Source organism: Lissotriton vulgaris, chromosome 5 (genome assembly GCF_964263255.1).
Source record: "Lissotriton vulgaris chromosome 5, aLisVul1.2, whole genome shotgun sequence".
NCBI lineage: Eukaryota > Metazoa > Chordata > Amphibia > Caudata > Salamandridae > Lissotriton > Lissotriton vulgaris.
Window position 1 is genome coordinate 1,584,482,426 of NC_141693.1, and position 27,446 is coordinate 1,584,509,871.

General features: G+C 45.7%; 1 protein-coding gene across 2 annotated transcripts in view; it reads right to left on the reverse strand.

The window, feature by feature from the left end:
• CPNE6 (copine 6) overlaps positions 1-27,446 on the reverse strand; it is a 461,434-nt gene that overhangs the window by 264,343 nt on the left and 169,645 nt on the right. For both annotated transcript variants that reach the window (XM_086923675.1, XM_086923676.1), the window contains exon 3: positions 716-873. In XM_086923675.1, coding sequence (XP_086779801.1) covers positions 716-868 — 153 coding nt within the window. In that variant the 5' untranslated portion in view covers positions 869-873. The remainder of the gene's footprint in view (positions 1-715; positions 874-27,446) is intronic.

The window sequence follows — 27,446 nt, forward strand, 5'->3', positions numbered from 1 at the left end:
CGAATAACTGAATCTGTACATCTACAGAGCATATATAGGACGTACTGCATACGAATAACTGAATCTGTACATCTACGGAGCATATATAGGACGTACTGCATACGAATAACTGAATCTGTACATCTACAGAGCATATATAGGACGTACTGCATACGAATAACTGAATCTGTACATCTACGGAGCATATATAGAACGTACTGCATACGAATAACTGAATCTGTACATCTACAGAGCATATATAGGACGTACTGCATACGAATAACTGAATCTGTACATCTACAGAGCATATATAGGACGTACTGCAAAACAATAACTGAATCTGTACATCTACAGAGCATATATAGGACGTACTGCATACGAATAACTGAATCTGTACATCTACAGAGCATATATAGGACGTACTGCATACGAATAACTGAATCTGTACATCTACGGAGCATATATAGGACGCACTGCATACGAATAACTGAATCTGTACATCTACAGAGCATATATAGGACGCACTGCATACGAATAACTGAATCTGTACATCTACGGAGCATATATAGAACGTACTGCAAAACAATGAATTGCATCTCATGAAGTGCCTAATCCCCTAAGGTGAAAGGTGATGTAAAAAATAGCACTGCAATTAACCAAAGCAATGATCCTTAGAAAGAAGGATCGAGGCAGTGTTTCGAGGCGTTAAGCTTGAGGGAGTGTTGACCTCCCTTACCTCATTGCACTTCCCCTCAGAGCAGAGCTTCAGGATCACGCAGGGGTTGGACTTGGCCAAGGTGTCTCGGTCCAGCAGATTTTTGCAAGAAACCCGGAGCTCCACCCGAGAGGCCCCCAAAGCCACCGGCTGGATTTCTGGGCCTTCCGACATCCTTCCTGCAAAAAAGAAGAGGGCAAATATAAGCCAGTCAGCATTGCATTCTCATGCACGACAATTTGGGCTATTGCAATTACAATGCTAATTAAATACCATTATGCTTGATTACAGTGGGCGGTTCTTACACGGGGGACATTCCTCCAACTGAGGCTGGAGCACTCCCTCAAAAAAGTCTGAGGGAGGATTGTCTGTTACCGGTCAACTCCAAATTAAGCTGCCCTAGCAAATGAGCTGGTCTGTCTATGTGATGGAATCGGAAATTGAGACCTGCATGCTGTATCACAATCTCTGCAGCAGGTGCATGAATCCACTGAGCAGTCATAGAGGGACTGGGGCCTGAGCTCTACAGATGATGCACAACTCTAAACAGCAAGTGCATGAACCCATTCAACTTTCTTACTATACCTTGCACATCACCAAAGAAAAAGTACTTAAATGCCTACAGTACATCATGTTTACCAACTAGTAGAACGATGCATTTGTTTTTGTTTTGTTCTTACTTATTTTGTTTATGTGAAATACATTTACTCAAATTCTGCAGAAACTGTACCCTCTACGTATACACTCCAACTGAAATAGTTCATAGGTCATGTTTGTTACTATGTAGAGCACTGATGCTACAATGACTACGCAAGTCTCAATAAATATAAATCGTATGTTATATATGCTCAGGTATAGGTTACACAAACATCTCTGAAGCACATGCATTAGCAAATGGGATACCTTACTGAAACAAGTGCCTGTAGGCTGCAGGTTAAACACAGATCTCTGCAGAGGTCCATTAACACAATGAGTTTTCCTACTGGTATTTTCAATGACTGGCTCATCTCTGAAATAAATGCTATAAATCTCCTTAGCTATCTCGCTGGAACTTGAATAGGAGACCTGCAGCATAGGGTAAACCCAGCAGAGCGGTCGTATCCGCTTTTAAATTAGATTGGTATTAAGTAGAAAGAAAGATGTTTTATTGTAGAGTTCTAACCTGATCGGCCTGTAGAGAGTTCCACTTCAAGTGCAAGTGTTATTCGACGTGGTGGTGCATTCCAAGTATTATTCCACGTTTTGTTCAGGCACAATGGTTCTTTAGCACAACCAAACGAAAACTATTCCATTGGGATGTTACATTAAGCTGTGTAACCGATTCCTGCTTGCATCCTTCTGCCATGCATATGGCTGGAAGCAAAGTGCACTGATCCACTTTTTTTTTACTAATCAGTCGGTAACAATAATAAATTATGATACACCTTGCTGTATCAGTCTTGGAAAAAGATCATAGCATATACACTGGGCATTTGCAAATCATAGAAGAAAGTAGAAACAAACTGCATTTGTGTATATAACATTTGTAAACATTAATACAAAAGCAGATGAGCATAGCTGCCTGTCTCAGCACCAGGAAAGGTGTCTACAAAGAGGCTACAGAACACCCTTTCCTTCCACTCGCTCCTCCGCCATCCTAAAGAACAAGTTACTTACCTTCGGTAATGCATTATGTGGTAGAGACTCTAAGTGGCCACAGATTCTTTACCTTGGAATTATCCCCAGGTTTCAGACTGGATCCAGAAATTTTTCGTGAGCAGTACCCCTGTGCAACAGTAGGCTCCGTGTGGCATCTGCGTCATCCACACCAGAAGTGACCTGCGCGGTACATATATAGGCACACAGACGTCAGTTTCTTTTTGCAAATTTCCACACAAGGAGCGTTGAGAACACTGACCACTAGTGTGGTAAACTAGGGCCCTGTGAAATATTCCCATTTACAGAGCAGGGAAAATGGGTGAGTGGGTAAAGAATCTGGGCTAGACAGAGTTTCTACCAGATGAGGCGTTACCAAAGATATGTGACTTTTTCATCTGATAGCAACTTCTAGCCGCAGTTTTCTACCTTAGACTAGATACTCATGAAATATCTCCCCTAAGGTGGGTCCGCAAAACAATTTGACTCCAAAAAGTCCAGCAAAACATAACAGGCAAAGCGTGAGTCCCAAAGGACCTGACTGTCCAGGTAGTAGTGTTTTGTTAACATGTGCAGAAATGCCCATGTTGCTGCCTGGCAGAAGTCCAGGACTCCACATGCTAACAGGCATCACAGACTTGGTTCTGGTCGAATGAGCACGTAAGCCCTCAGGGGGTTGCTTCTTGGCTAATGCATGGCAGATCTTAGTGCAGAGCGCGATCCATCGGGAGATGGACCCCTTCTGCAATGCCTCTCCTTTCTTCACTCTGACATAACCAACAGAGAGTTGGTCGTCCACCAGGAACACTCTCATGTGGTCACGGTAGAATGACAATGCTCCTTTTGGGTCCTGTCAGTGAAGTCACTCCTCTGCTTTAGAAGCATAAAAAGTAGGCAGATTGATGGACTGGCATACGCGAAAGGAAGTGACGACTTTCATCAGAAAGGAAGCTCTATTTCGTAGAGCCAACTTATCTGGGTAGATGTTCAAGTATGGAGGCTTGCATGACAAAGCCTGAAGCTCAGTGACTCTCCGGGCAGATGCCATTGTCACCAAGAAGGCAGTCTTCATGGTGAGGAGCCTGAAAAGATAGTTGTGCAAGAACCCAAAAGGAGCACACATCAGGAAAGTTATCACCAGATTAAGGTCCCACTGAGGCAAGATGACAAGTGAAGGAGGAAACATATGTAGCAAACCTTTCAAGAACCTATGTACAAGAGGGGATTTGATGAGGGATGACTGGTCAGGCAACTGCAGAAAGGCAGATAGAGCAGAAAAATAGCCTTTTGAGGTGCCCAGAGCAGAGAGCTGTGATGGGCACGAATAAATTAAAGAACCTGAGAAAGGAGGGCAGGAAGAGGATCAGCCAGTATTTCTGCACGCCATGCCACAAGCTTGCCCCAACAGCAGGTGTATACCGTTTTGATGGAGGGACGCCTGGCTGGCAAGATAGCATTCCAGATTTAGGGTGGAAGGTTGACAGCTGTCAACTGTTGCCACTTTATATCCATGTAAGAACGGGGAGCATTGACAGGTTCGGGTGGAGAACCCTTCCTTGCTGCTGTGACAGTAGATCCTCCCGAAGGGGTAGCCTGATTGAAGGACTGATGGACATGCTCAATAGCTCCCGATACCAATCTGTTCGAGCCCAGTCCAGAGCCACAAGAATGACTTGGGCCCAGTTGTTCCTGGTCTTCTTGAGAACTCTGGGCAGGAGTGGTATGGGCTTGCCTTTGAAACCCCAGTACGCAGAACTGCTGACATTGCACATTCTTCAGTGGTGGCAAACAGATCTAACCAAGGCTCTCCCCACGGCTGAAGAGGGTCCAGTGTCACGATCTTAGCCTCCTTCCAAGCCAGTGGTACCACTGCTTTCTGGAGAGACATGTTAATAATGGTATTCACTTCTATGTTTGCGACCCCTGCAACTGCTGCAAGTATCCTAGTGGGACATGGGTCTGAGGGCGAGCCAGACTTTAGCCCCTTTAGGATTTTAAGACAGTCCAATGGGTCGACTTGCCTAAAGACCTACAAGTAATGGGCTGTGCCAACCGGATGACACTCCAAAGGTACCTCCATTCTGATGTTGCAGGGAGTAAATGCAGCTTGGATAGACCGAATGTTATCCCTAAAACAGCAGGAGAGAGTGTTGGACCAGGAAGGTGAAGATGGTACCACACTATCTTGGGCCAGACGGGACGTGAAGCTCTGTACAATAGCGAACATTTCCTTAGAGTTGTTACTGGCTAATTCAATGCGGGCAGCGTAAAATTGCCCTTTGGCCAACTTAATGGCTGCATAGTATATTTTCTGCTTGTCTCTGAGCTTCCGCTTGACAACCGGGCAATACCCACTACTCCGCCGGGCCCGTTCAAGGGTCTTACAGTCATGTTATTAAGCTTTGAGGGTTGGATTGAACCAGGGTTTGGACCGAGATTCCCTAGCCAATCTAGTGGGACATTGAGGGGCTACGGTAGCAACTGCATTCGAGACCCAGCTAGAGAACCCAGCCAAACGTTCCTCAAGCTCCCCTACCAGGCTAGGCCTAGAAGCTTCCAGGGCCATATTAAGTTCAAGTGGGTCAATTTTACCAAAGGCTGATTTGTAACATGAGCTTTCTAAAGGCTCAGTATTAGACACCCCCCATGAGAAGGGGGTTATCAAATGGTACGACCAGGAGACCGGGCAGGGGGCCTTTGATAGGATAGGGAAGTTAGTACAAATAGGGTCTAATTACTAGACAAAAAGTCGCAAAAGAATCTGTCAAAAAAGCCTCTCTGGTTCTGGGCAAAGTGGCGCTGAAAGAAAAGAACTGACATCAGAGTGCTGGGGTGGTGCTCGTATAGGCACTGTGCACGTCGAGCCAAATGATGACAAGTACGAAACTCAGGGGTACTGCTCACGAAGATTTCCAGATCCAGTCTGACTCCTAGGGATAATTGTAAGGTAAGGAATCTGCGGCTATAAATCCCTATCAGATAGACCTAGCATGCACATGTAGAACAACTTGAAAGAGTTTTTCTGTACTGTCTTATAGGGTTAGGACATATAAATTCCTTATTTTCTCTTTTCTCCATCCAATGACACCTGGACACGATATGTAATTTTTTTTTACATTATGCAGCTAGAGTAATAAAGAAGTAATGGGATTATATAGAGAGCAGACCACTGCCCGAATGAGATTGTATCGTCAAAAATGTTTACACCACACCTTTCAACCCGATGTTACCATTCTTTCCCTCCTTTTTGGGGGGAGAGGGGGAGAGGGGTATGTGTGTGTTGACATAGCTGTTGCCAGTTCTGTGCCTGTTCTGCATGAGTGATTTACAACTTAGCATAAATCTGGGGCAGTGCCAAAACTAATGCCTTCCCAAAAGAGACGTAAGGAGGAGATTTCTTCTAATGAGGAAAATGCCATCTTTGCTTTAGTACAGAAAGGTGTCCCTTCCTGCAGAAAAACAATCATGCCAAAAACACAGACACCCTTGTACTGTGGTGCAAGGGTGTCTATGTTGGCGCACAGCTGCAGTTTGTGGCGATGGGAGAACGGAGAGGAATGCGTTGTATCTTGTAGATATGGAGCATTTCTGCCCTTTTCTTTCGACGCAGGGCAGCGGAGCTAGAAAGCTTGCAGCGTTGCCCGACGTCAAAATATTGTAAAAAAGCTCCTTGTTTCTGTGTGAGGTAAGTTCAATTTCTGTTGCCATTATTTAACTTTTTGTGTGTGCGAGTACGCTTCGCCTGTGTTGCTTGCTTTGTACATGTTCTGGGTGTCTGAGAAGCTTGTATTTCTGCTGGACTGTATCGGGTCTGTGCGAGACCGCTGTTTCAATTGTTGGTACCTATGCTATATGTGCGCTGTGCATGTGAGCAAAGTTCCTACCAGGGGTGGCTCTCAGCTCATCGCGGCCCTGTGCAGGGAGCATAGGTAGGGGGTCCTGGAAAAGGGGGTCCGGGCAGGGCCGAGCGTGGAGGCCAATAAAGATGGAGCGGGGGGATCGGCAGGGTGTTTGGAAGTGGAACAAAGCCGGAGGCCGCCAAATCCCTGCCAGGGGACACCACGCAAATATGTATCCATCCTCAGAGGATTATTATAAGAAGGATATATATTGGCTTGGTGGCCCCTGGGGTTTGGTGGCCCTGTGCAGGAGCACAGCTTGCACATGCCTAGGACCGCCCCTGTTCCAACTGCGGCCTTTGTGCCTTCTTTTACCAAAAACACAGCATTGTGTTAAGGGTGATTTTGGTCTTGGTTCCCCGAACTAAGATGAATTATATCTTCAGCACAGGGTCTCACCCCACAGTATGCAAACCTCCGGCTTCAGGGAAGCACACACTGCTGCTGCCTATGCCTACACTGTAACTGCCTATGCCTACAGTGCTGCTGCCTATGCCTACACTGCTGCTGCCTATGCCTACAGTGCTGCCTATGCCTACAGTGCTGCTGCCTATGCCTACACTGCTGCTGTCTATGCCTACAGTGCTGCTGCCTATGCCTACAGTGCTGCTGTCTTTGCCTACACTGCTGCTGCCTATGCCTACACTGCTGCTGCCTATGCCTACAGCGCTGCTGCTGCTTTTGCTACAAACCTTTTGTGTGTAGGTTCGTCTGCGGTGCGCATATTCGTGTGTGTGAGAAGCTTGCGCGGCTGTAGCCTGTACTGTACCAATCAATCAATCAATCAAGAAATTTATAGAGGGCGCTACTCACCCGTGGGGGTCTCAAGGCGCTGGTGGGAGGGGGGGCGGTGCTGCTACTGCTCGACCAGCCAGGTCTTGAGGTGTCTCCTGAAGGCGATGTGGTCCTGGGTCAGACGTAGGTGGGTGGGGAGGGAGTTCCATGTCTTGGCGGCCAGGTAGGAGAACGATCTTCCTCCGGTGGTGGTTCTGCGGATCCGTGGGATGGCGGCGAGGGCAAGGGTGGTGGAGCAGAGCTGGTGGGTTGGAGTGTAGAACGTGAGGCGTCTGTTGAGGTATTCAGGTCCGGTGTTGTGGAGTGCTTTGTGTGCGTGAGTGAGGAGCCTGAACATGATTCTTTTGTTGACGGGGAGCCAGTGCAGGTGTCCCAGGTGGGCGGTTATGTGGCTGTGTCGGGGGATGTCCAGGATGAGGCTTGCGGATGCGTTCTGTATGCGCTGGAGTATGTTCTGAAGTTTTGCTGTGCTTCCCGCGTATAGGGCGTTTCCGTAGTCCAACCGGCTGGTAACGAGGGCCTGGGTGACCGTCCTTCTCGTTTCGGAGGGGATCCACCTGAAGATCTTTCGAAGCATGCACAGGGTGTTAAAGCATGAGGACGAGATGGCGTTGACTTGTTTGGACATGGTGAGCGAGGAGTCCAAGATTAATCCTAGGTTGCGTGCGTGGTCCGTGGGTGTCGGTGGGGAGCCCAGCGCGGTGGCCACCAGGAGTTGTTCCAGGCAGATTGTGATGTTCCCAGGATGAGGACCTCTGTTTTGTCTGAGTTTAGCTTTAGGTGGCTGTATTTCATCCATTCCGGGGCGTCTTTCCTTCCTTCTAGGAGGTTGATTCTGGGGGTGGCTGGGTATTTGGTGAGGGAGAGGATCAGCTGGGTGTCAGCGGCGTAGGTGATGATGTTGAGGTTGTGTTTGCATATGATGGCGGCGAGGGGGCTCATGTAGACATTGAAGAGGGTCGGGCTGAGTGAGGAGCCTTGGGGTACGCTGCAGATGATTTTGGTTGCCACAGACCGGAAGGGAGGGAGGCGGACTCTCTGGGTTCTGTCGGAAAGAAATGAGGTGATCCATTCCAGGGCCTTTCCTTGGATCCCTGCGTTGTGGAGGCGGGATCTTGGAGTTCGGTGGCAGACATTATCGAAGGCGGCAGAGAGGTCTAGAAGGATGAGGGTGACGGTTTCCCCGTTGTCGAGCATGGTCCTGATGTCGTTGGTGGCTGCAATGAGGGCGGTCTCGGTGCTGTGATTGGCTCGGAAGCCGGACTGGGAAGAGTCGAGTGAGCCATTGGCCTCGAGGAAGGTGGTCAGCTGTTTGTTGACGGTCTTCTTGATGACCTTTGCTGGGAAGGGAAGAAGGGAGAAGGGCCGGAAGTTCTTGAGATACTTTCAGTCCACTGTGGGTTTCTTCAGTAGGGCGTTGATCTCGGCATGCTTCCAGCTCTCTGGGAAGGTGGCGGACAAGAAGGAGTTGTTCATGACGTTCCGGAGGTGGGGTGCGATTACGGCATCTGCTTTGTTGAATATGTGGTGAGGGCAGGGGTCTGATGGTGAGCCGGAGTGGATGGTGTCCATGATGTGGGTGGTGTCCTCGGTGCTGACGGGGGTCCAGGTGTTGAGGGTGTCGATGGGGGGCGTTGGCTCGGTGGCTTGTAGCGGGGTCTGGGCGTCGAAGCTGTTGTGTATGTTGGCGATCTTGCGGTGGAAGTGGGTGTATATGTGTAAAGATTGCACTGCTGCTGACTTTACAGTGCCTGTTCACAACCCACGAGACCAAAGGAAGCAAGGGTAATGTTTTAGGTATCAAATGGCAAGCACCTGCTCCCACTGACCACTCCTAATCAATGGCCAAGGCCAGAAGCATACCCTTTAAAACAGATCGAACAGACCCAGAGGATATGGGCAAATACTGACCGGTCTCAAATCGGCAGTATTCAGCCACGCCTTTGGTAAGGGCTCAGTACATAAAATCACGATGGCTGTTGGATGCATCGCACCTTGGTTTAGGGTCTGGCTGTGGTACTGATCTGGTGCAGATCACAGATGTAATAACTTGAGTTGTAATGGGATGCTTGATTACTACACGTTCGTTGTAGTGCCTGCGTTGTAATGGCACTGCATAGTTCTGTCTGCGTTGTAAACGCTGCTTCCCCTATGGACAAGACATGGCTGGATAAAGTGCCTCTGAGCATATCACTGTCTCACCACCTCCTTGCCGGCCTGCTCCTTCCAGACCCACTGGTGGACCCCACCAGGGGCAGCTCTCCTCCCATTAAAGGTTAACGCACATCCCCACCAAGTGAGATCCTTTGCCATGTCCTTTTGGAAATATGTTGACAATGCGCTGAAACAAGCCCTTTGAACCAGACTCGTGACAATCACCACATGCCTCGTGGCCTCTCAAGAAGGCATGGACATCAATGTAGCTGCTTCCTCTGTTTCCCAGCCCTATGCCCCTCAGGATAGTTAAGAATCTCATCTGGAGGAATACTTTGTCTGATCTGCCCTGGCTGATAGGTATGGAATGCAGAGATCAATTATAAATCTCGCATATATATATCGATTGCAATGAAAGTGTGGTAGTAAAAGTCTATTTATCAGCATATTTACCGCTTTAGTGTTGAGGTCATTCTGGCACTGGGTCAATCACGACTGCATTAAGCTAATGGTCTGTGCTTGTGGCTGCCAAGCCATGCCTGGAGGAAACTGCTGCATTTACACAAGGCAGATGGCAAGGCTTGACAAACAGCCTAGTGCGGACCTCATCACTCCACTGCGATCATCACTGCGCTGGTGCCGACTCAGCACAGCGCACTGATGAAAATGCCCAACTTGCACTAACTTCAGGCATGTTCCTTATCACTCTTCAGTAGGAATGTATGACGTTACAATGCATACATTTACAATGCATGCCTTTACAGCGCAGTTTTTACATCGCAACATCCTTTACAACGCATTCTTTTACATAGCATGCCATTACATCGCATTTTCAGAAACTACCTTTACAATGCATTCTATTACATCGCATTATACCTTTACAACGCATACCATTACAATGCATTCCATTACATTGCATGTAAGGTAAGTGTTGGATAGTATAGGGGTAAAAATTACTATTCTAACTCCAGTGAGTGCAACAGTAGGGTAAGTGTCAGATAGTGTGAGGGTACTCTGCGTTGTAATGGTATGCGTTGCAATGACTTGCGATGTAATGCCTGCGTTGTAGTGACATGCATTGTAATGACATGCATTGTAGTGACATGCATTGTAATGGCTGCGTTGTAATGACATGCGATGTAAAGGATGTTGCGATGTAATTACTGCTATGTAAAGGTAGTGCGATGTAATGACTGCGTTGTAAAGGTTATTTGCCTTCAGTAGCCCTCCACTTAGCAAAGTAGCCTTTCACAGCAAAGTCGGGCGAGGCTGACGTTTCTCTGTTCAGGTGTCCTCTCGCTGACTCGTCCTACCTTGGGACTTTACAAATAATGTTAGGGGGTGCGAGTCTGAGAATTCCCAAGCATCATGGTGGACCCAACTAAAAAGGATGGTGAGCTGGGTGGGACAATGGGGAGTGAGAGGGGTTAGTGGTGGGTGTGATGGGCAGTGCCGAGGCTTTAGTTTATATTTAGTGAAGAGAGAGGAAAGGACAAACTTGGTAGCAATAATATACAGGAATAAGCCACAACACTGGATGACACAGGACTCAGGTTATCTATCATTTATATGCAAAGTGCAGCATGTTGTTACTAAAAATGTTTAGTCTATACTTAAAAACATGACGACGATAATCTTCAAAAAGATTCCCACAGTTTTCATTTGACGACTTAAGGCCACTAAATATATTCTTTTGCACAGGTCTACAGCTATCAAATGCTGTGTACACTACAGGTCAATATTATGCATACGACTGGCCTGTTCTCGTTCAGCACCCATTTATATATTCCCTGGTAGCGTTTTGTGGATTTCACACAAGATAAGCAATATCTTTTCACACTGATAAACGTTGGGTAAACTTTAATAAACCTCTTAGCCATGCAGATCGGATTTGCAAAAGGTTTGAGGACTGATTGCAGTAGAAATCATACAAAGCAGCAGAGGATGGTACATAGATGAGTTGCTTTAGTAAAACTGCCTCGAATATATTCCCATTCAAATCAGGAACATGCAGTATTCGCAGCTTTAATTCCGATTGTCAGATATTTATTTAAAAATCAAATGCTGATTGGCTCATTCCATGAACTTAAATAGTTAGAACAGTTAAATGTTCGCAGACGTAATGCCCTGATATGATATTTAACTTTAATTAAAGTTGCTCGGATGGACTTAATCTTATTTCAAATGGTAATATACCCATCTACCCGTTTCCGCGAGCACCTACGCCTTGATGGAGACCTCTGTTCGTGGGAGCTGCAAACATCACTGTGTCAAGTGGTTGGCAATCTAAAAACTGAACTGTGGTAACTGAATATGACCTTTCACCACGGATGTGCACAGTGCCACAGCTGTACTGGCACCAGAGGATGCCCGCGGAATAAGAGGAGCAGCACAGCTGGGACTCATGTCAGACCTCTTAGTAACCTGACTTTTAAACCACCAGCACTTTGTGTTCCAGAACCAGAAGTTCCGGATTTACCACCATATTTAGAGACAATAAGAAAAAAATTATTCTGTAACCAGAAAAAACAAAATGATGTAGGTTAAAAAGCCAGTACTGGGGGAAACTGGTCCCAATGCCATTCAGGGGGCGGGCCAACTGGCAACTGTGTGCTACAGATGGAATGCCTGGCTGTGCTATGCCTGAGTATCTAGGGTAGTGTGACGAAACTGAGTGGAAACCAGATAGATTTTGCAGCAGCTAGTGTTGTGCTGGAAAACGTGGTTCCTGTGGCATCCACTTCCAGTCCCCTCTTCGTCCAGGTGTATTGTTCTGACATTAGGACACCTGCAGCATTGTTTGCTCACATTCAATGTGTGTGTCATACGCACTGCATTTATGTATAGCCATGTTTGGTTATATTGAAGAGAGGACAGAAAGATACGGTTATAGATATGGGGTTAATGCCATTATGTTGGCATCTAAGTTTGGCAGGTTTAAGATAACTTCTCTGGCAAGTGGGAGAGAAGCAAAAATGCTATCTCTATATATGGTAAGTCTCTTCTCTGCGTGTTTGCATAGTACTGATAAGATGTGGCTTGTTTAACTAGATCTTTTTTCTATTGATCTCTCTTTTGTGTACACACTTTTCTAGTGTACCCTTTTTCTTTCTTTATCTTTTTCTTAACATGCCACCTTTCAATTTCTGAATTAGTAAGAAATAAAGTACATTTTATTTTGCAAAAACCAAAAAAACAGCAACAGCGGACCTCCAGTGCCGCACCTCGTGCCAGTTCCTATACGAGGAGATGCTTTGCAGCCAACCGCTATGCCAACTGTTGAGTGGCGTTACTGTGCTCCAGATCAAAAGACAATTATAACAAGTGGGGTGCGCAGCTCACAAAGTCCAATAGGCCAAAGTAGATAGAAAAGTCACTTCTTTATTTGAATTTTTTTTTTTTTTTTAAACATTAATTTCAAAACATCCAGACGCACTTTGACCGATACACTTTTCCATTTGATACTGTGCTTGCCCTGAGGAAGTTCCCTATAAGGGAATGAAACGCGTTGGCTGGATGATTTAAAATGAATATTTTTTTTAAAAAAAGAAATTTTTAAATAAAGAAGTGACTTTTCAATCTACTTTGACCTATTGGACTTTGTGAGCTGCGCACCCCCACTTGTTATAATTACATTTTATTATGCATGATTAATTAAAACCATTGCATACATTAAATACACGTTAAAATCTGAACTCCTTGCTCAAATACAATGAATTAAAAGGTTAAGAGTATCCACATTATATTACACATAAATCAAGTTAAAAGATTTTCACATATATTTTTTTTCAATCGTCGCAGTTAATACATAATCTATTCAGACTCACATCAATGAAAAATTAACAATTGAACGGTCAACCCTCCAGAAAATCCGTTGCAAACCTTGCTCGTGGGTTTGTTAGTAGGCTGTAACCATGCAGTTTATCCTAGACTTCAGTTAACAACTTCAATACATGCCCGGTTTTAACATCTTAGTGCCATCGTTAAAAGGTCTAGTAAGAGTTAACAGGACTGTTTCAGGTGATGCTCAAGTTCGTTGTTGGGGAGTGATTCCTAACCAAAGGAGGAAGGCATTTCAGTCTCTGTGCTGTAATATCCAGAAATTTTATAAAAGGGATGTTTAACTACACTGACGTTGGATTGAAGCATAGCATTACTGCCTGTCTGACATGACCTGACTCCTTGCTGGTTAAAAAGAGGTTTAAATAGAGAATTCCTTATGTCCTTTAGTTTGTCACAAATACAAATGATATGGATGAGATCCTCTGTTCCACAGCCATACAGGTGGTATGGTTGTTCGCCTTCTTTTCTTTCCTAAGGGGGAAAAAACGGGTTGATCGAACCAACTCCCAAGCGAGCTTTTAAAAATGTTTCCTTTGTCGCTATAATTTTTCCCGTTTTGAGATAAGGTTGGGGTTTCAGTATGTCATAGTTGTTTAGCACAACCCAGCCATGAGCTATTTTTGACAGAGCTTTCTTGCCCTCCATGGCAATAGTTAATGGATATCTTTGGTTGCATTTTTGGAATTGAATATCCAAGGAGGCATGTGTTATTGTTATAGTTGCATTCTGCTCTTTTGAACATAGTGATACATTAAAATATATATATATATATATATATATATATATATATATATATATTTATATATTTATATATTTATATATATATATATATATATATATTCGCTTCCCAACAAAAACTCCTTCCGGGTCCCTCGACCCGTGAAAGGTGGCGTGGACGCCGGCGGAGTGAATCCGACACGAGTATGATTTCAATAAACAAAGTCCATAACCCACGCTCTCAGGAAACAACTCGGAGACACCAAAATGAAGCCAGTGCTGTTTTAATTCACAACGCGTTTCGCCGACAACGGCTTGATCACGTGATCAAGCCGTTGTCGGCGAAACGCGTTGTGAATTAAAACAGCACTGGCTTCATTTTGGTGTCTCCGAGTTGTTTCCTGAGAGCGTGGGTTATGGACTTTGTTTATTGAAATCATATATATATATATATATATATATATATATATATATATATATATATATATATATATATATATATATATAATTCGAAGATTTTTGCTATAGGAATTTGTATTAAGTGTGACAGTTTAAAATTTAATTTTATTGAGTCTGTTCCTTTGCCATCTGACTATAGATAAATATTTTTTTTTTACAACAATCCCTTTTTTTTACAATAACGTTTTGTTTTTATGGTTGTCATTTGTTAGAATTTTTATGTATTTTTATGCATCGAGAAGGCCATCAACACCCAACTCTCCAAGTTCATCGAAGCAAACCATGTCCTGGACATCTCCCAATCTGGCTTCAGAAGCAAGCACAACATTGAAAACGTACTTCTCGCAGCCACTGACGACATCTGCTCCCTCCTCGACTGGGGTGAAACTGCAGCCCTCATCCCCTTCTAAACCTCATGGCCGCCTTCGACACTATCTCCCACTGCTCCCTAATCACGAGACCCCATGATGCCAGGATCCGCGACAATGCCCTGAACTGGATCCACTCTTTACCCACTGGTTGAACACAGCTAGTCAGACTACCTTCATTCCTCTCCAAACCCATGAAGATCAGCTGCGGAGTACCCCAGGTAATCTCCCTGAGCCCCACGCTCTTCATCCTCTACATGGCCCCTCTCAAGGCTATTGCCAGGAATCATTGACTCAACATTGTCTCCTATGCAGAGGAGATGACACCCAAATGATCCTCTTCCTCAGCAAAGAACCCACAACCGCCAGAAACAATCTTCACAGCAGAATGAAGTCTGTTGTCACCTGGATGAAAACAGTGGCCTCAAACTCAACTCGGACAAGATCACAGCACTCATCCTGGGACCCACCCCCTCAGCTTGGGACGACTTCTGGTGGCCCTCGCTTTGGGAACCCGCCCACCTCCACGGACCACGCAAGAAACCTTGTAATCATACTGGACTCCTCGCCCACAATGAACCATCAGATCAAAGGAGTCTCCTCATCATGCTTCCATAGGCTTCGACTGCTTCGAAAGACATTCAGATGTATTCCCACCGAATCCAGAAAAATCGTCACCTATGGACTCATGAGCAGCAGACTCGACTACAGCAGCACATTCTCCACCGGCATCACCCAAAAACTCCTCAGGAAACTACAGAACATTCAAAATGCCACAGACAGACTTGTCCTCGAGAACCCCCTGCCACAGCCATATTCCTGAACACCTATGAGTACTCCAGTAGCTCCCAGTCAACAAAATTATCACTTTCAAGCTCCTCACGTACGCACACAAAGCCCTCCATGATGCAGGACCAGCATACCTGAACCACTGCCTCTCATTTCACGTACCCACCAGACGCCTCCGTTTCACTCAGCTGACCCTGGCCACAGTCCCTCGGATCCACAAGACTAGAACTGGAGGAAGGTGCTTCACCTACCTCACCGCCAAGACCTCAAACAACCTGCATCTCCACCTCAGACAACCCCCGTCGCTGACCCAATTCAGAAAGGATCTCAAGACCTTGTTCTTCGACTGAACTCCTGCGCTCAAACGGATCAGCAGCCCCCCGACCCAACCCCCCAGCACGTTGAGACTCTCACCGGTGAGTAGCCATGCTTTACAAACCCTGATTGATTGAAGCATAATTATGTTTGTTTTTACTTTTGATTGTGTTGTGCTTCATGTATTTTGTTATGGGTGATATAATTTGAGTTTCTTTTTTATTGTACGATGCTGTACACTGCAGCCTGTTTTAAACAAGTGGGATTTATTGTGTATGTTTTATAGCTGTTCTTTACATAGTGCAGCCTTGATGAAGGCCTTGATTGTGTGAAACGTGTTGGCTGACCTTGTGCTTATACTCAAAGAAGAATAAAGAGCATAAAAGATCAAGAAAACTCCCTGGTAATCGATTGACTAACAACAAAAAATTCAATTCTCATATGTTGCCTCTCTAATTTAAAAAAATGTTCCTAATTTTTGGACTTGGGTAGCTAACCTATAGAGGTGGGCAGCAAGTGGAAATATCCTGTGGAAACTACAGGTGGTGTAGTAGAGAGTTTCCTAGCTACCATTGCTGGTTTTATAATTCTTTCTAATAACTCAAGGCTGCTTACCATGCTTAGTATGTAGTATGCAGAATTTTTGCCATGTTGGAATCTTTTTCTGGAGTACCAAAAAAACTTGGGTGGAACATACTGAACACAAGAAGTCATCTGCCACCAGCACACAAAGTTACTCTTCAATACAAAGATTTATAACATGTTCAATACTTTCAAATCATTAGAACATGTGTTTTGTAAACAATTCAACCCATTAGCTGGACACAAGCTGTACAAAATTAGGTAAAAAAGTGATATGGTAGTTACCCCCCCACTATGTAAACTAGAAAAAAAACTAACACTCATTGGATGAAGTGATGTCATTTGAGATGTCATCAGTGATGTCATAAATGATGTCATAGAACATGCCATGAGTGATGTCATATGTGAGGTCATAAGCAGTGCATGGCGGGAACGCATGTTATAGTTAGATCTGCTAACTATAGCTGGTGAACCTCTGAGTTTTTTTAGCACAAACGTTAATGTCATCAGCTAATTGTAATGTCACTCTAACCTTTGTTTTTTCAGTGAATATGTTATGTTATGTTATGTTAACTATTTTTTATATAGCGCGCGGATGCCGCAGCCAAGAGGCGTCCCGGCGCTTTGGAGATCTGAATAACACAACACGAATTAAGAAAGCTGGACAAGAAACAGACTAAACTGTGGAGAAAAGGAAAGTCTTCAAGGTCTTCCTGAAAAGAAGCAGATCTGAAATTGAGCGGAGTGGAGCTGGAAGAGAATTCCAGAGAGCAGCCGCCAGCACTGAAAACGAGCGACCACCCACTCTAGCCCTTTTAAAACGAGGCACTATGGCAAGGTTAAGACTAGCAGAGCGAAGAGCTCTGGTAGGAGCATAGTGCAGAATAGTCTGTGCAAGGATCGGGGGAGAGGCTAGGTTGAGGATTTTAAAAGTTAAGCAGAGGGCTTTAAACTTAACTCTTTGCTCAATCGGAAGCCAATGAAGATTGCGGATGGTTTGGCGAGCTGAGACAAATTTCGGGAGGCCGACAAGCATCCTAGCCGCCGCGTTCTGAACCCTCTGGAGACGGGACAGTTCGGCCTGGTTTAAGCCCAAAAACAGAGAGTTGGCATAGTCCAGTCTGGTAAGAACCAGAGCCTGGACCATAATCTGTCTTGTCTCAGCATCGAAAAATTTAAAAATGGGTCTCAGACCATGCAAAGTACCAAAACATACGCCAGCCACGCGTTCGGTATGGGAAATAAATGAAAGCTTGTCGTCAAACCACACCCCAAGGTTTCTGACTTCACTCACAGGGGTAGGCACAGGGCCAAGATCAGTAGGCCACCATTGATCTCCCCATAGACCACTTTCCTTACCGAAAATAATGACCTCGGTCTTAGAGGCATTTAGTTGTAATCGGTTGTCCGCCATCCAGCCAGCAACAGCTTTTAACGCTGACTGGAAGGTGGGGGCGTCCATGCTGGAGTCTCCATTCAGTGCCACCGCCAGCTGCGTGTCATCGGCGTATGACACTAAGGAAAGACCAAAACTACGGGCAACCTCCGCCAAAGGCTGAACATACAAATTAAATAAAGTGGGACTAAGAGCCGAACCTTGGGGAACACCCTGAAGAATAGAACGTGACGCAGAAACAAAAGGGGGGGTGGACACTTTAAAACCTCGATCCTTAAGAAAAGAGCGAAACCACTCAAGTGCCGTCTCTCCGACTCCAGCCTCCATCAGACGATGTAATAAAATCTGATGGGACACCGTGTCGAAAGCGGCACTGAGATCCAAAAGGATCAGTGCCGCCGTCTGACCCTGATCCAACATCTTCCTTATGTGTTCCACCACAGCCAAGAGAGCTGTTTCGGTGCTATGACCTGCCCGGAATCCATTCTGGGAAATATCCAGTAGATTCGTTTCTTGCAGGTGAGCAGATAAAATGCGGTTAGCATGAGCTTCCGCTAGCTTGGCTGGCCAAGGGAGAAGGGAAATGGGCCGGTAGTGTTCTGGTTTGGTCGGATCGAGGGTAGGTTTCTTAAGGATCGGAATGACCATAGCCTGTTTCCAGGCCTTGGGAACACTGCCGGAGCTGAAAGATATGTTGATGAGATCATGAAGGGCAGGATAGCAACATTCAGCAAGTTCCCGGAATTGAGCAGGTCGCAAAGGATCATCCGGAGAGCCGGATTTAACTTTTGTTGTCAGAGCTAAAAACTCATCCCTGGTCGGACTAGGGATGGTTAGCAATGATTTTGGGGCCATAGAAGTAGGCATTTCCTCCCTGATGGGAAGCTGAGAAAATGACCTGTAAATGGCCTCCACCTTTTCAACAAAAAACGAGGCTAGATCCTCGCAATGTGCCAAGGAGGGCTCAATAGTAACAGTGTCCGTCCTCTTGCTGGTAAGGTCCTTACATACCCTGAAGATGACCTTGGAGGAGTGAATATATGTATATATTCACTGAAAAAAACAAAGGTTAGAGTGACGGTATAGTTAGATGAACTTTTCTGTGTCAGCATAAAGTTTTAAATGCAAAAACACCCACAGAAATTCACCAGTTATAGTTATCTCAAATAACTATAAGTCCTTCCCTAAGGTAACTATAACTTGCTCCCCCAACATACAGTTATCTTATAATAATTTAATGGCAAATGTTGCGGTAAAATGATCAATGATATAATTTCGACCCCTCATCAGGGGTAGTAAGCGCTTTATAAAATGCCATTACAATAGAATATGCCATGAGTGATGTAATATGTGGGGAAATTAGCAGTGCATGGCGAGGGTGTGAGTTATAATTCCCCTAGGGCAGGAATTATAGGTACTTGATATAACTATAACTGGTGAATTGCAGTGTTTTTTTTCAAACATTACCATGTCACTGAAAAGTAATATCCTATTACCATACATAAAGCTATCAATGAGAACACTGTAAGTGTAAAACTGTCTTGAATCAAAATGCTTGTTTTGAACAGCACAGAGCTGAGATGAATGAGGGTGGAGGTGTGGCGAGTCTTCCAGTCCTGACAATTCTTTCCTAGACTGGGGTACGGGGATTGTATGCCAGAGGCCAGTTCACATCTGAGCTCTTTCCATCCGAGTGAGGGGAATAAGAGTTCAATCTGGCCCAGCACAAGTCAGTAACTGGTATAATCAAACGTTCCAGAGGGAGTTTCTATGGTAGCAAGACCTCGCAAGATGAGATCTTGAATTCAGTAAGTGGTTGCTGGTGAGCAGTTTTACACCTCTATCCTGTTACAGTTATGGAAGGTGGAATGGTTACTCAGAAAAGGCACCTTATGGAGGTGGAGGAGGGAAAGAGTGATTTGCTGGCCTTATCAAGGGTTGACCTCAAGACTATGAAACAGGAGGCAGATCTGCAGCATTAAATGAACCTGTTTGCAAATAAACAAGTGCTGGGCCTCACATATGATGAGCAGGACCCTGCCCCAAGAGGAAAGTTTATACAAGGGGTACATTTTCAACAGACACTATTTCACATCCAAGTCGCTTTTAGGTTCGAACCCTTAGAGCAGGTGGAGGCAGTTTTTTTGCTCCAAACGAAAATGTGGAGCAGCCATTTCAAGAGGCTTTGAGGAATATGGTTCTTAAAGAATGGAAAGAGGTGGATAATCAGCTGTTAAGTGCTTTCTTAACAGATGTTATTTTTTGGAGAAATTTGCCGTAGAATTTCCACAAATCCGAAAAGTGAATTATATACTATCTAGTATGGCTTTGTCTTTGTCACTAGCTTCAGAGCAAGTATTATTGGTTGATCCCAGAGATAAAAAGGTGGAAAGCGCCTTGAAGGATGTATATATTGGGGAGAGGATGTGGCTTAATGGACAGGGCGCCTACCTTGAAGCTGGGGAACTGGGTTTGAGTCTCTGTAGAGACGCTCAACTTCCTGTGATTCTGGGCAAATCACTTAATCTCCTCGTGCCTAACAAAAATGAATGTGTCAATCTGTAAGGTAACTGTTCACATGTAAAACACTTTGGTACCTTGAGGTCTAGATTGCCCTATATAAAACTCTCCATAAACAAAATATACAAAACTGTATTTTGCAATAAAGACTACCACATAGTTTATGTAACCCAAACGAAGCTGAAATATATTCAATCCCTTTTTAGGTTGAGTTATACTCGAACCTATTACTGCAGAACCAAAGTCTCTCAAACCAGCCGGATTTCCGACAATGCGTGTTAATTGTTCATCCGTGACTTCTCGAGCGCGCGCTTGTCCCGTTCCCTCCCACTCGCTGGCATCCCGTCCCCCCACCAGGCTCACACTTCTCCAGCACGCCAAGAGCTTCACTTCAAAGATATCCGCTCTCCCGCCCCCTGCTTCACACTTCAAAGGAATGCACCCCCCGCCCCCGCAATGACGAGAGCATTTCCCAGCCGCTTTTCATTTTTTTACATCTTTTTACAACGTTGCAGGCCTAAACGTTCATCTACTTTACCTCAGTTAAATTCACAAGTTAAAATAGCAACGTTCCTTGACAAGTTAAACTTTACCAGTAAGCACTTAAACCAAATCGGGTTTATTTATTTAATGCGCTTTTCTATAGCGAAAACTTTACTCGAAGGTAAATACTTATTAGAACACTACCAGCTCTACGGAAATCTAAAATTATCTCAGCTTTACTTTACGTGATATTAGTTCATCCAGTTGAACTTTCACAAGTAAAATTGGGCAAATCACTATTTCTTTATCACACAGTTATAAGGGCTACAAACAAACTGCCTCCTTTAAAAATCTATATCACTACCATACCTATAATGTATGACAACATGTTTCAGAGCACATTCAGTACCATAAGCCACATGATATTTTATATATATCTCACTAGGAATCACTCCGTATCTCCAAATTCAAATATATTTAACTATATCGCACAACAGACCGCCAAATGCGATCACAATCATCTCTACATACCTCTTCAAACGGAGAGTACTCAATGCATAGTGTCGGAAGGCGTGGTAAACAGGCGCCATCTTAGTTCTCTTTTACATAGGGAACAGTGACATCGATCTAAGGCTTGCTACACGGAAACGCTATCTATGTCCTGCTGTTTTTTTATAACACATTACTCCCCGTTTAAGTCTATATTGTCCCTCCAATTTGTAACGCAAAAACAGCTTAATTGTTGACAATTAAAATAAATATTTACCGCAACCAACTTGCCCAATATGGCCGCCATCAACTTCTCCCAACCCGAGTTAAAGTATCACTATCATGGCACTTTCTATTTTTCGAGTATCTCTCATATGAAGTAAATTGCGCTTCCTGTTTTACCCGTATCTAATAATAAATATATAATCTAATTAAGTATAATACATATAATTCCCTATTCCAATCTTATACTATAAATTAATCGAACGATATGAATCACGCCACAATGTGCCCAAAAAAACAAGCATTGGCATAGCCAATAGGTCTCGCTTTTGGGACCTTATAAGTTTTGAGTTATGCAGGCCAATATCATTGGTGCAACAACATCAACTGTTGAATAGTTAAACACTCATAAGTTCCCAAAGGCGAGACTTATTGGCTATGCCAATGCCACTCAGCACCACCACAGCACCACTCAGCACCACCACATTATCACTAAGCACCACCACAGCACCACCACAGCACCACTCAGCACCACCACAGCACCACTCAGCACCACCACAGCACCACTCAGCACCTCCACAGCACAACTCAGCACCACCATAGCACCACTCAGCACCACCACAGCACCACTCAGCACCACCACAGCATTACTCAGCACCACCACAGCACCACTCAGCACCACCACAGCTCCACTCTGCACCACCACAGTACCACTCAGAACCACCACAGCACCACTCAGCACCACCACAGCACCACTCAGCACCACCACAGTATCACTCAGCGCCACCACATTATCACTAAGTACCACCACATTATCACTCAGCACCACCACATTATCACTCAGCACCATCACAGCACCACTCAACACCACCACAGCATCACTCAGCACCACCACAGCATCACTCAGCACCACCACAGCACCACTCAGCACCACAAGAGCATCACCCAGCACCACCACAGCACCACTCAGCACCACCACAGCACCACTCAGCACCACCACAGTACCACTCAGCACCACCACGGCACCACTCAGCACCACAACAGCACCACTCAGCACCACCACAGCATCACACAGCACAACCACAGCACCACTCAGCACCACCACAGCATCACAGCACTACCACAGCATCACTCAGCACCACCACATTTTCACTCAGCACCAGCACAGCATCACTCAGCACCACGGCATTATTCAGCACCACCACATCACCACTCAGCACCACAACAGCATCACTCAGCACCACCACAGCACCACTCAGCACCACCACAGCACCACTCAGCACCACCACAGCACCACTCAGCACCACCACAGCATCACTCAGCACCACCACTCAGCACCACCCCAGCATCACTCAGCACCAGCCCAGCATCACTCAGCACCACCACAGCATCACACAGCACCACCACAGCACCACTCAGCACCACCACAGCACCAACACAGCACCACTCAGCACCACCACAGCACCACTCAGCACCACCACAGCACCACTCAGCACCACAACAGCACCACTCAGCACCACTCAGCACCACTACAGCATCACTCAGCACCACCACAGCACCACTCAGCACCACCACAGCATCACTCAGCACCACCACAGCATCAATCAGCACCACCCCAGCATCACTCAGCACCACCCCAGCATCACTCAGCACCACCACAGCACCACTCAGCACCACCACAGCATCACTCAGCGCCATCCCAGCATCACTCAGCACCACCACAGCACCACTCTGGAACACTACAGCATCACTCAGGGCCCCCACAGCATCGCTCAGAGCCTCCACAGCATCACTCAGGGCCTCCACAGCATCACTCAGGGCCTCCACAGCATCACTCACGGCCTCCACAGCATCACTCACGGCCTCCACAGCATCACTCAGGGGCACCACCACATCACTAAGCGCCACCACAGCATCAATCAGTGCAACCATTCAACAACAACTGGTTCAAATATGTTCTCTCAATGTTTCAAGCTTTATTACAAATGTCACAAAAAGATGTTAATATTTCACTTCTGTTCTTGGGTTTTCGTCACAATAAAATACTCTGAACATAATCTTCACAAAAGTTATTTACAAAAGTTTAAGCTATTGCCATTATAAATTACAATCACTATTATTTAAGTATTAATTATTTTTAAAAATTAAAAGCCATTGTTATTTGTAATATCAATACATCTAAGTCACGTAAATACAAAACATGTTGCATTACAAATGCTATAGGTGTCACATTTGCGAAAGTTATAACTATTGGCATTGTAAATGACAAAGCTATTAATTTAGCTATTTTCTAAACCAACACATAAATAAAAAAATTGTCATTTACAAGACCAATAGCTCAAACTTTCCTAATGCGCGACCTATTGCATTGCAAATGCTTGTTGATTGTGTAGAAGGGACAGAGAACCCTACGAACATTTTCAGAAATACAGAGCTTTCGGCAAAATACTTGTCTGACCCTACGTTCGACTGCCCATGGTCAGCCTCAACAGCTACGGGGACTTCCAAAGTGGCTAGAAGGTCGTTTTGGCTGAAGCTATGGAAGTTAGAATCCACCCAGAGAGCCTTGAGCTAAAAGCTTACCTTTTCTGCCAACAATTATTTGGATAAGAAATCTATGACTTGGAGAAAAACACAGCGGAAGCATAACATTTTTCTAGCCATTTAGACCTTTTTCAACAAGAAAAACCTTTCAAAGAAAAATGACTTTTTTATCGAATTGAAAGAGCTGCCTCAGCAAAGGTTCCAGGAAACCCTTGTACCAAAGAACTCGATAAAGAAAGAATCCCTGTCAAAAGGAGCTAAGGCTCTGTTATCAAAAGGAGAAATATTAGAAGGCCCTTCCTACATAGAAACCAAGTTTTCCATTTTAACTTCTTTCTTGTGCCAAAAGCAGACAGATCATTTTGGCCAGTAATGGATCTAAGAGGATTAAAGTTGGATGTCTAGAAGATGTCATTCAGAAAGTTGACCCTTCAGGAAGTAATCACAGTGGTTTCGGAAGGAAATTAAATATTGACCCAGGACCTCCAGGGCGTATTTCCACGCGGCAATCCTTTCTGCCGGCCTCTTCTACGTTCAACAGCATCAAGGAGGCATTAGCAGTTCAAAGCCACCACTGCACCCAGGGTGTTCACAAATGTAACCGAATTTAGCTGTGAAGGCATGAGTTGAATCAGAGGGATAGTTCTCAAAGCTGTCTTTAAGAAGGAAGCCTCCAGAGCGCTTCTCGGCTTCCGTGGATTAGCTTCCTGAAGTATTAGAGCAGAAAGTGATCTGGGCAGCGCCGCACATGTAAAACAGCAAGACACAAGAAAAGAATCAAAGACAAATGCATAGGAGTGCAAAGCTCATGTTGTAAAAGCTTAATCATTTAATCAATAGGCCTCTTTCAAAGACTCAAATACAATCTGCGTGAGTCAGCTGGGGATGCTGAACATCTAATAAACTTAACGTCTAATAACCTTCACCTGGGGCCCTATATGTGGCCTGCATACAAAGCAGGTCCTGCTGAAAGCCCCTACACATATACTGCAAAGGTGGCACTCATGATCTCCCCCCCCAGCCTCCTCACTCCATACACCCCACGCCCCGCCTCCAGCCACTCCTCCCCCCCTCCTTCCACCCACTCCCCTCCCATCACACACACACCCCTCCCCCCCCCCCCCCTCCTCTCCTGTACAGGCGAATATCGACAAAAGATGACAGCGCTCTATCCTGTGGAGTGCGGGGTGAGCAGCTGGCAGGGGGAGACTGCCAGCTATTCCAGGAAGAGAGGGAGTGCGGGTCAGCACGCTCGAGACGAGACTCCGTATTGAGCCAGGAGCTGTGAAGCAAGGTGCACCACTGCAGCCTGGCACGGGCCCAGGGAAGAATGGCATCTCCGCGGCAGTCTGGCATCAGTCTGGGTGGAGGGGGGCAGGCTTCCCCGCCGCTGGCTGCACACATGCTTGGGTATTTTGGCCTCTCGAGTCCTCATTTCCCCACAGAGGGCGGGACTGGAAGTGTAACTGGAAGGTATCACGGGAGCTCTGAGGAGGCCCTTTCTGCTTCAAGGTTGAACCCCAAGGGTGAACAATAATGATGCCTTAAGCATTAGTCCCGAGACCAAGGTCTGCTTTCGTCTCGTGACCCCGACCTGTTTGAAACAATGCACAGAACTCTGGGGGGAGGTGGTCTATGACTGAGCATTTCTCCTTCGCAGATTCACTGGCGACTCGAGAAAAAACACGACATACCTGCCATTTTGCATTTTGCAAAAGCACGCATCACAGAACAGACCTGCCGCTAGGCTTTTCCCGCTCTGATTCAGGAAAGCTGAGAGGATTCCGGGCAGGGTCCAGGGCTAGGAGAGGAGGAGCTGGCCTACGGCATCATTAACAATGGGGTGGCAAGTGCCTTCACTTTCTGAAAACAATTGCAGAAGTGTATAGTACTGGACCCGTCTGCGCTCAGGGTGAACGAGACTCGTACACTGTGGCCAGAAGGCCATCTTTGTCTCGCCTGCCTCTGAACATCTAAGCCTGGTGTGATGTGACCAGGGCACAAGTCCTAAAAAAAGAAGTGGGGGGACTAACCTAGTTAGGCAGTATGCAAGTGACATCACGGCCCGTGACATCCCAGCATATGACACCTCGGCGCATGGCATTACATACAGGAATTGACATCATAGGAAGTGGCATGACAAGCCACGACTTTAATATGTACCTGTGATGTAAAGCTCTCTGACACTCTGCTTTGGGATGAGTAGCGCTAGACAAGAAAAAATAGTACTTAAATTATTTCAACACCTCCTCAGGGGACGTCACTTCTATATAAATTACATATATTTTGTGTAAATACTGGGAGAGACCAACACATCTGACATTCTTACAATGCATGCATATCTAGTAAACAGAGCCTTAGCAAAGTGAAAAGCTGCCATTCTTAAGTATGCGTGAAGTGCTAACCGTTGTTTCCCCTCTGCTGCATTTGCTTCTAGGTGTGCGGCTCCTGACTGCTCCCAGCCAGGAGACTCCAACAAAAGGAGGCATGATGACCCTTCAACAGGGCCGGACTGAGAACCAAAATCGGCCCTGGCTAAGTGCTCGGACCGGCCCCCTGGGGGTGCGACCGAGCTCTTTGTCGGGCCAGTTTTCAGCCGATTTTGTAACAGGGCTATGCTGCAAAAATGGCCCTGTAACAAAAACGTCCCTCTGGGCCCAAAACCGGCCCCCACCTTTGTGGTGCACCGGGGGATTGCCCGGTGCCCGCAACTGCCAGCCCTTGCCTGCAACTCAAATTCAGACTTTGTTATGGGCCCAGCAAGAGTCTAAAGAAAGAAAGCCCCCTCCCTGCATGCACGCTGTTGCTTGTTGCAGATGGAAAGGAGACAACGTGCAGGCGCTGCTGAAAGTGTCCCGGTATTTGGAAATAACACTGGGATGAGTTCGGCACATTATTTGGTGGGGCTCAACTTCTTGGTAGTGTGGATGGCGTTCACCCTGTGAAAATAGTGGGTGGACACCGTCCACCCGCGTGTACCTCCGACTCGTGCCCTGGATGGGATCCTGTGCCAGATTGCCTTGGAAAAGTTGAAGAGATTTGTGAAGAAATGTAAGAGGGAAAAGGTAAGCTGCAGTGCGAGTAGGGGAGGGAGAAAGGGGCACATGGAGATAGGGAAGAGCTGCTACAGTGAAAGAAGGTAAAAGGGACAAGAGAAGCAGCAGGAGAAGATGTGACATGTGAGAGGACAGTTGATGCAAGTGCACATGTGATAGGGACAAGGAATAGCCTTAAAGGGAAGGTGACATGGAAGAAAGATAGCTGCAACACAAAATTGGTGATGGCAAGGTAAAGCAGTGGGAGAGAAGTCGGCAAAGATGGAGCTGTTTCATGCAAAGAGATGAGGGGCACAGTTGCAGGAGAACTTGTAGCCACATAAGGAGATGTGAGAAGGAGAATGGCGGTCTGTAGATAGAGTGGAAAGAGATATGCAGTACAAGAGACTTGAGAGGGAGCAATGAGAGCCACAAGAGAAAAAGGTGGAAGAAGAAAGGAAAGATGTAGGTGGAAGTAAGAAGAGCTGCTTGAGGAGGCATAAAAGG